Consider the following 10395-nt stretch of genomic DNA (forward strand, 5'->3'; position numbering starts at 1 on the left):
CAGCCTCTCTTCTCACAGGAACAGGTCATTGGCCTAAAAGCACTGGGAAAACAGCTGGTGGTAAGAAGGATGACAGAGCCAGGTAGAGAAGCAACAGCCTTCTTCCCTCACAACAGCCTAAAGCTTCTGTACCCATCTGCATCCTGCAAAGGGATTTCTGGTCTCCAAAGATGAGCGCCATTCATTCCTGCCATTAAAGCAATCTCTTAAGATTGAATGGAAGCAAAATCCTTTAAGAATACTGCTGCCATTTCAGACAATTATATCTGAACCCATGTAAGGAATGGTCAACATAGCTAAATCCTCTTTAAATCAAGCAGCTTCAAGGGCTTACTTTGTTGTTAAAACAAAGTTTACAAAACAATGCTACTAGTAGGCTCTTCTATGCTTCAAAGCCCAAGCACCAGAAAGTACAAGTCACGTTTTTTCTGAAGCGATTATTTTAATGAATTCACACTCAGAGGATGTATCCATCTTGCTACTCTGCAGAGCAGAAGTTAAATGCATTAAAGGGAAGGGAGGCACTCTTAAAACCCTAGGCAAAGACTGCTTGCTGAAGAAAACAATTCCCACAGCAGGCTAACCATGTCCTGCATTAGTATTGAAAAAATATTGAAGAAAATACTTCAGCAAAGATTTCTGCTTAGTAACAATATATAATTCTATTGCACCCCAAAAAAGACCAGAATAAGCACTGCTGTTATTTGAAACACTCGCAGCATAGACATTTCAAATGCTATTTCAAATATTCAAGGAACTTTAATCTCCATTTTTTACTCTCTTTTTAAGGTGAAAAACCAGATTTTGCTAACTGAAAATTTTAATCCATTAAAAACACCTTACAAAAGGACTGACTTGCTTTACCAAAGTAGGAAAAAATGCTAACTAGCAACCAGTCGAAGAATTTGGTTCCGTAAGTACGTGCACAGCTGGTTCATCAAGTCTCTGTTCTGTCCTTCAACCCAGTGCATTTCTACTAATACATCATTTCCTTCTTTCTTCACATTCATTAAACACTTGAAGAGAAAATATCTACTAGTTTCTTTGGGACTTTGTTCTTTCTCAACTGTCAGACTGACAGCTTCCTCTGAAGAGCAAGGTTCCTCCTTTGCATTACTGGAACCTTTGCTAAGTGATGTTTCTCCAGGCTTTGCTTCTGTCTCCTCCTCCTTCATGTGCTCACTATGTTCTTCTTTGGCAGCAGATTCCTCCATTAGCTCATCACCTGCGGTCATCTGGACATCCTCATCAGGTGCCATAAAAACCGTTTCAGAGTCTTCAGTCTTGGGATTTTCACAGTCCAAATTGTTGCTCACACTCTTCTGGCTGTTCTTTTCCTCTTCCATTGCTTGCAGAGTATCTTCAGAAGCTCTAGGAAGTTCTCGTAATTGCCGTGTTCTCTCTCGTTTCTTTCTCCTCAGATGAATCCAGGAGTTTTCAATAGCTGTCACAAACAGGCTAACTTCATCCTTCCCACAGGGAACGCGTTTATGCTGAACCTGTTGCAGAAAACAGCAAAACTTCATACTACCATCTCACAGTTACACTGCCAAGTAGGATGTTGTTTTAACATATAATATTTAGTACTGTACCTTCAGATCAGTGAGAATCTTCTCTACCCAGGCTCTAACCACGGCAATAGCTTCTACAGCATCCCAGCCCATAGCTGCAGCTTTGATGGATAACTCTTTCACTGTAGAAGCCAAGACCATAAATGTAATTGGTTTTCGGGGCTTTTCTAGTTTTCTTCTTTTAGAGGGAGGTGACTAGAATAAAGAAAAAAAAATTCAAAAGCTATGTAGTATTAGTGCAATGACTTTGGTACTCAGAAGATATGGTGATTAAAAGTATCATGTAAGCCACTAAACAGTCATTGTCCTGGCCAAAGTTTCACTTCACTCCCAAGAGTTTTAGATGAGAAACAGGTAACAGGATCACAAACTTCATGCTAACCTGATAGACAGAGGAGTTAATCTTTGGACCCTAGGCAAAAAGCTTCATTGGTTCCTTCAAACTACCAGCTCTCTGTGAGCTGAGAAAGTGCGACTGCTCTTGGGAATAGAGGTCAAATGCTAATACCCACATTTTGATCCAAGATCACTGAAGGTTTACCTGCATCTTCTACGAGGTTAGTTACTGTCTATACCTATCTTACCGCATATGTACATCTGGATACAAAAAAGCAACTGGCTCACATTAGTTAAGGAGAACAAGCTCCACCTACATTCATGTAGGCAAGTCTGACATGTTCGTATCTATCTGGTAATAGAATCTATACCATAAATTGAAACCAAGTTCTCAGAAGGAATCTTAAAAGTTCAAATCTAGCCCAAATATTTTTATTATTACTAAACTGCTTTTTGAAGCATGGTACAAGTGATCCTTACTTGCACAGAAACTCACAGGAAGTTCCCACACAGGCTTTTTTTTTTTCCTCCCTGAACACAGACCAGTTATGAATCGCATGTAACAAGTGCTAATGACTGGCAGCCAATTAAATCACACTGTCCCTACATCCCAGCACATCCAATGTTCCAGTCTGAAGAGCAGTTTGTTTCACAGCAGTTACAGCTCATCAGGCCCTTCCTCAGAGACAGACGGTTGCGAGCAAACCAAAACTGAGCTACTTACAGGTACTTGTACATCATCATAGAAACTCCATGCCAGTGCCCACCTCATGGTGCGTCCTTGACAGAATTCAGTATGAGTAACTTTAGGAACCTGTGCAAAGGAGCAATATAAAACTTAATTTCGCATTAATAAACAACACTGGTTTACTGCACACATTTTCAAATTTTAAAAAATTACAAAGTCAGCATAGAGTTCTCTTCTCATGACAGAAATGGAGATTCTTTCAGACACGGCTCATGAATGTCAGAGCCACTTAAAGCTGGTACCCACGCCCAGGATTTCCCGGTCATGTCTATGCCCTTTCAGAGCTCCAAGTGCAGCAACACGCAACATGATGCTTTTTGTGCAGCAATCCAGCACACCTACAGCACACATCTGCACTCTGATATTGCAAAACGCACATCCTTTCTCCTTGTTCAGAACCTGTTCCTGGGCCACACTTGAATACTGAACCCCTTGCTATAGCAAAAGAACACAAGCAACTAAGGGCTGGGGTGCCAAGCACCCCACCTGTCTACAGATGGCAGAAATGTGCCCAGAAACACTTCTCTATCTGTGCCCCAAAAATCAAGTCTGACCTTACACTGCCTTTACATATAAAACTCGAGACTCAATCCGAGAGTTAACTAGTCTTTCCGCACATGGAGGCTGTAAGGCATTTATGCATGGTACAGAGAATGTGCTAAATACCAGCAAGAATGAAAACCATCCCACTTCACTCTGCATTATCAACTCCAGAGCTTAAGCCCCAAGTCTGCACAGAAAAAAAAAAAAAAAAATCACTACTTTTGAGAAACACCTCCAAAAAAAGAGCAAAAGGTGTCTCTATCATAGAACTTTTCCTGCCTTTGGATTCCTAATTCTATTAAAATTTCCAACAAATACAACAAATGTCAAGACAGTTTGAATAACGATGGACTTTTTGGAACATTCATGCTACATCCTAACCTGAAACCCAACAGAGCCTACGCTTGGTTACAATGAGTGTGTTCCCAGCTCTATTACCACAGAGATTACAAACGCAAACAAAATTAAATTGGTACAAAATGAAAACTCAGCTTTTCTACGCAAGGTTCACAAGGATTTATCTCACTTACTAAGACAGTTCAAGGATAGGGAATAAAGTCAGACACTTTTGCAACAAGTTTAAGGATTCCCTATGGCCTGCAGATCATCTTCCTGGGAACTGATTTCACCACACATTACCCTTCCTTCACCTCTCCACCATATAAAAGGACAGATCTCACGACAACACTTCCTCCACAGTCCTTTGCACAGCCTTCTCGCATAAGAATAGTAACACAATATTTGACTTCGTGCCAGAATTGAACACAAGCAAAAACAATGCTGCCATTTAAAGTTACAATTTCTTCCATCAACCAGAATGCCAGATTTCATGCTAGTGAACAGGAAAGAGAGCTAGAATTTTTTTTTTTTTCTTTTTTTTTTTACGACAGCCCTGTTAGGGCTATTTTAAAGCAGAAACCCTGTTACGTCCTAGAATGGACAAAGATGTACTTCTACACATGATAAAGCAAAAATCTGGAGCTTATATGTGCTACTTATCTATCAGCTTTGAACCTACAACAATGAAGTCTCAACTGTTTTAAGTGCTTCCCTAACAAGGAACTGCAGTTTCTTCTTGTAAACAAAAACTCAGTAAAATAATTCAATAACTACCTACATGCATCAGAGAATAGCATATATTGTATGGAACATATAAAGGAAGTACGTGGACTATATACAAACTCACCCCCTGGATTCGAAGTTCCTCTTTCAATGGCGCTAAACTGCATTTCTTCCCCAACATGCAACTGTACCACCTGCAAACACCACATTAACAAAGCATTTTACAAATACAGATCAACTGAAAACGACAACTACCAGGAAGAACGACTTGGATCAAAACCATGCAAGAACAATATGAGACTTTAACAAAACCACAGAATAATCACACTTGTAAATCGAGACTAGGACACAGTACAACATGAATCGGAACAGGAGGCCCAAAGACAGACAGGACAGGGGAATTAATTTTGAGTTTTTAGGTAATACACTAAGACTGTTATTGAAACAGTGCCTAAACAACCTAGAATTCTGTTTCAAAGAGTGACTTTAGTGAGGTGGAAGATGTTATCCCTTACAATACTTTTTTCAATTTCTTCACTTTCTTTGGAGAAAGAATCAGAATAAAAAAGAATATTCAATTATGGACAAGCACTTGTGCCTCAGAAGCAGATCTACTGACTACCAGTTCTGCTTATTCATAACTCATTATCCAGGTTTCCATCACCTGATCCATATTTCATGAGGAAACCAAAGGAAAAGGAAAAAAAAAAGCAAAGAAGTTTATTTTCCCACTTTTAGTGGGACTTATCCTTCCACCCAGCTCCACATCTTCAATATCTCCAAATATTACATCTCGAAAGGAAAAAAAAAAAGCAAAGAAGTTTATTTTCCCACTTTTAGTGGGACTTATCCTTCCACCCAGCTCCACATCTTCAATATCTCCAAATATTACATCTCTGTTCTTCATCTAAATTACTATTCAAGCTCTACAACCACTTCTTCCATATTTTTTTGATAACTGGATTCAGAACAGTTACTCATAAATGTAACATGTTGAAGTACAAAAATTGGAGTTTGGTTACCAAAGGACAGCTCCTCAAGACTATGCATCCAAATTGAAGGCAAGCACTTTAAATTGCTCACCTATACAAAATAAATAGACTGTAAACAACAACAACAAAAGAATAGTGCCAGGGTATTAAGGGACAATTATTGAAACTGACTACCTGCATAATACACTGTACAGAATTTCATGAAGCAATATTTAAATTAAACCCCAAAATTTCTAGCAAAACAAAACCACACATCTTTCTTAGAATTATAAATACTGAACCTGTGACTCCTAATTGAAGTGAGGATGGGGGTAAGTCAGTCAAGATCATACACTCCCAAGGGAGTCTCTGTCTACCAACAGTTCATTACTCAATGCCCTTTAGGAGAGTTGCCAAACATTCTCTCCAACAAAACACGAAACAGACTTTTAAGTGCTCTTTCTTTAACAGATTCTCCAAGGTATTTATTCAAAAACATGGACAGAAGCATTCCTATCCCACAAGCACACACAGCTTATTTTTCCATGCGGGTATGTTCTGTGCCTTATGCTATCAATTTATCAGATCAAGAAATACCTGCTTCTTTCCTAGAGGACTGGTGTGGCCAAGAGGAGCAACACAGGAACAATCATTCCTCATAATTCCACATCACCTTTCCAAGGCAAAAGCTTCTTGCCTTGAGAGTAACATCAGGCAGTTCTATACTATATTTGCCACTGCTTTCAAGGTTGTCAAACAGCAGCTTACCAAAAGCAAGGTTCCCCTGGATCTACATGCAACATGTGAAACCAAAAACCATGTTGCTGTTGCATTTCCAGAAGTCATTACAGATGCATCCCCTGCCACTGTCTTACAGAAGTCCTCAACTGCATACATATGCTTTCCAGATCCTGTGGAGAACTACAGTGGTGGAATAAAACTACTACATATCAGAAAGATCTGTAAGATCTTATAAGATTTGGTGGGTGACAGAAAAAGGAAGGTCTCAAAAAAAAAAAAAGAAACAAAAAACCTCATGATGTTTCAAGGTTTGCAAAACTGTAACCTCTGCAAACCAACGTCACTGCTACTGGCTTTTTTTGCCTTCTGCCTTTAAATCCCTCCAAGGATGAGTTGTAATTGTTTGATGCTCAGGAACAACTAATTTTACATAAACTGAGACTAACTACTGATGTGTATGTAGCAATAAACAAAACAAACAGATACCACTGGACTACCATTTTCGTACGATTTTTGCCAAAGAGCAGATAAAAGGTGAAGAGTTTTTTAAATGGAACAAAGCACTCACCGTAACCTCTTTTTAAGTTGCAGACTATCATGAATAATTCTTTTGACAAATTCCAGTTCTCCCCCCTCAGCCATGATTTCTGTGATCCCTCCTGTATTTACAGAACTGGGAGGAGGACGTCGTGGATTTCGAGAATTTACCCCCTGAATAAGAAAGAACATTTCAGGTGAACATTTAATGAAATGCTAGGCTGCTTTGTACACTGCTTCCTCCTCAATCTTTAGTGGATAGCTAGCGCCACCACCTCTAATTATTCTTCCCCCCACTGGAACTATAGGTAACAGTCAGATACATTCAAAATAGGCATAACTGAATGAATTCCCTACAATCTCAAACCCGGGTAAGTTACTTGTCACACATCAGTATCCTGCTTATATGAAGTACGTGGTTCCAAGACATGCTGGTTACATCCATCTAAACAATTACAATCTATTGTGTTTATTATCAACATTAAAACCTTTTTTCTGCTCCCTTACGTTACAGAGTTAAGTTTCTGACTATATTCAGTGGGTATTGTAAGAACTGTTCTGAGCTGTATGATACTGCTAAAAATCACTAAGGAAACAAAAAAACAGAGACAAGCACAATGCCAGAAACTAATTCCTCTGTACCACTGTTATGCAACAAGCACTTGATTTCAGATTTACCAGCTGTCTACTTTCCAAATTAATTCTCTACAACAGTAAGAACTTGCAAAAAAAATTATACAGGACATCCTCTGCTTCAGGAAGGGTAACAGTTAAGTTTTTCAAAAGTCCTTTGGGGCCAGAGGTGTGGAAGGAGAGATTTAAATGCCATTTCAAAATGCTTCGGGATTTTCCACTCAATCTTCCCCAAGGCAAGAATTTAAACTGTTGCTACTCTCCCACTCACTGAAGTATATACGAGTTTAGTTTGTTAGCTTACTTTCGCTTCCAACTGGTTGGCAAAGAAGGGGGGGTTGCACATGCAGAAATCATAAACAATCTCAGATTCTTCTTTCAGTGCATCCATCAGAAGAGTCTTCTGTGGTACCTTAACCACTAATAAAAAAAAGGAATTTGGTCAGTAAGGAACCTCATATTTTACCTAGCACGCCACATCTCAGTGTTTCTTGCAACAATACAATGTGTAAAAACTGTACTTTCTAAACAATACTTTCTACAAAAAGGTAACAAATCAGCATGCAAATAAAGGCTTCACGTTAAGGATTTGCATACAAACGACTTGTATGTTTACACACAGTAGTAGAATTACATGAGTCTGTTTAAAACAACAGGAACTGCCTGAGTTAGATACTGAGTTCTCTAATGCAACTACAAATCCACTTTAAGCCCTTACAAAAATTAACCCAAGTATAAGTTAATTACTCCACAGGCTCCTCAGAGATAAAAGAAACCCCAGTCTAAGCAACTTTTTTGATATAGAATTCTAGAATTGTACTCAAGAAAATGTACTGTTTGGACTTCCTAGAGAGTAAAGCTAAGAATGAGAAAGGCTAAGATAAAGCTATCCTCACTGAAGTTACAGAGCGCCAAGTCTAGCTTTGCTTACACTTAATCTTATAATAAAACAGAATTACTGTGTCAGCAATACTATGCATCCTCCACATGAACTGTAGTCTTATATGATCTAGAAGAATCATCAAAATAATGATAATAAAAAAAAAAAAGGTTAGAGTTCCTTTCTGGACAAATCTTCTGCTTATTTGGGTCCACCAACTCATTACTACCCACCACAAGGACAAAGGCAAATGTCCCACATAGACCTCCACTCTCTTTCCCCAAAGGCCGTGTAATTCCCTTGGAAATTGTGCTCAAGTCCTGTCTCACATTGTCTGAGGACCGCAGGAACTCCAGCCCAGGGAGAAGGAATTTAGATATGGGTAAAGACTGGTTAAAGTATGTATAAAGATTATTACGAGTAGGACCTTCTCGCAGATTTTACCAGTCCTGCAGCTCATGACTAACGCTCATAGAAGGAAGATACTTAGAAGAGAGGCCTCTTTTCCTAACAATTACTACTACAGTTTTCCATCATCCTAAGAATACAAAATTGTTAGGGTAGCAGGCAATTACCAAAGTTCAGGTTACATAGCAAGAAAAATAGTGAGAACACACACCGTCTTTAAAGCCGCTATTCTGTAAGTCACAAGCATTTCAGAGTATAGAAATTTATAGTCAAGTGATAAACAAGTTTTAAATCCTATGGGAATAGAAGGATACTTCATTTAAAAAATATTGTTTCCTGATTTGTAATCTTAAATTTATAAATCAAACACTTAGCATTTCTCCTTACATTAAGTTGTACAGAGTTAAAATTGCTGATATTGAAGTGTGGCGCTTTCTTATCTCTGTAGATCTGTTCCTGGGCTTCCCTTAAAACATTTAAAAATTGGTAAATAATTGGTAAATAATAAGATTAGTAGTTACGAATTACGAATTACTAAATACCAATCACTTATTACAATCACACATCAGAGGCAAAGCCAAAAGTTCTTCAGCCAGGTGTTACATCAGTTGGCCTGATGGTTTTCAGGTTACAGTCTTCCAAGAAACCATTGAACATCTCCAGAAGCTGCTCAGAGCACACTTCGGGTACTGAGGTGCAATTCAGCACTTGCTGTTGCACACGAAGGAGGCATTTACTTATACAAGTGCTCTGATACACACAAACCACAGCTACTGGAGTATTTCACTGCCGTTCTTGTTAGCAATACCCTTTACAATTTTATGGAGGAAAAAAAACCAAAAAGATACTTCCAAAATCCAGCAGAAGTACAGTTTTTATTTCAGAGCTCCATAACGGACCTGCTTTTTACTGTACAGAGTTCCCACAGAACATTTTCCAAGGTCATCCACCAATCAAGAGTGGCATACTGCTACTACCACAGGCATTGTTAGGACCTCACTCAGAAATGAGGAGGAAAGACTCTCTCTGTGCAAGACAGGCATATGCGGCATGCAAATTACGTGAAGAGAGTGCTCCGGGTGTCCTAGCAGCAGAACAGCATGAACTCTTAGGAATTTTTCAGTAAGACAACAAAACATGGAGAGAGAACACCACCCCAGGGTGAAGTTCGACTTCCAGATTTTTGCAAGGGTGAGTAGCTGATCTCTACCCACACATCCCATTCTACACAAGCTGTGACTTCCTGTTTTAAGCATACACAAACCCCAGTAAACATTCTGTATCAATAAGAACAACTGAGCATGTATTTGGAGAGAGTATGGATTCCGATATGCCACTGAAGATGGCAAAAATGTGTCACGATATTTGTAGGCTACTAAGTACTTTATTACATCATACCTTTTATAAGATCAGACAAGTTATTCTGTTCCACATTCTTCTTGGCATAATTGAAGCACATATCATCCACTTCAGTTGCAAGAAAATACCAGCCATTCAAAGTCGCTCCAAGTAACGGGTATATGCACGATGCCCCCGTCCCTGCAGAAGTGCAAAGCCATGAGACAGGCTGGCGTTACACGCAGTGTGACTGTTACCTATGCTGTTTTCAGAACGAAAGCATGCATCCTGTACTGATTCATCAATGGTACATCACGAATTTAACGTTTTGCCTTGCCAGGTACCTATGTCAATGCCTCGCCTAAGGACTTGCTTGTCAGCATCCTGGTGACCGATGAGATCCTCCACCCAGTGGATGTAGTTCAGCCTCAGCGGAACGGTAGGAATCAGCCTTTCCACGGGGATGTCAATCGTAAGCCCAAAATCCTCCTTCAGGAGGGTACACGTCAGAGCTCTCACCGCCTCGGGGTCCTTGAAATTCAGGCTGAAAGGTACAAGCAGCGGTTAAGGGTGCCAGCGCCCTCTCGCTCGCCGTACCGCGGGGGCGGACACACACACACACACACG

General features: G+C 39.6%; 1 protein-coding gene across 1 annotated transcript; it reads right to left on the reverse strand.

Moving 5' to 3' along the window:
• Positions 1-866: 866 nt before the first annotated feature.
• On the reverse strand, positions 867-10312 carry METTL16 (methyltransferase like 16; the record flags this gene model as incomplete). Its single annotated transcript, XM_010135118.1, has 8 exons — positions 867-1499; positions 1593-1766; positions 2632-2721; positions 4385-4454; positions 6541-6683; positions 7447-7562; positions 9829-9969; positions 10113-10312. Coding segments are annotated over 8 exons (1552 nt in total), but the record flags the coding sequence as incomplete, so codon positions are not given.
• Between the last annotated feature and the right edge of the window lie 83 nt (positions 10313-10395).

The sequence above is a fragment of the Buceros rhinoceros genome, unplaced genomic scaffold (assembly GCF_000710305.1).
Source record: "Buceros rhinoceros silvestris isolate BGI_N320 unplaced genomic scaffold, ASM71030v1 scaffold19914, whole genome shotgun sequence".
NCBI classification, from domain to species: domain Eukaryota; kingdom Metazoa; phylum Chordata; class Aves; order Bucerotiformes; family Bucerotidae; genus Buceros; species Buceros rhinoceros.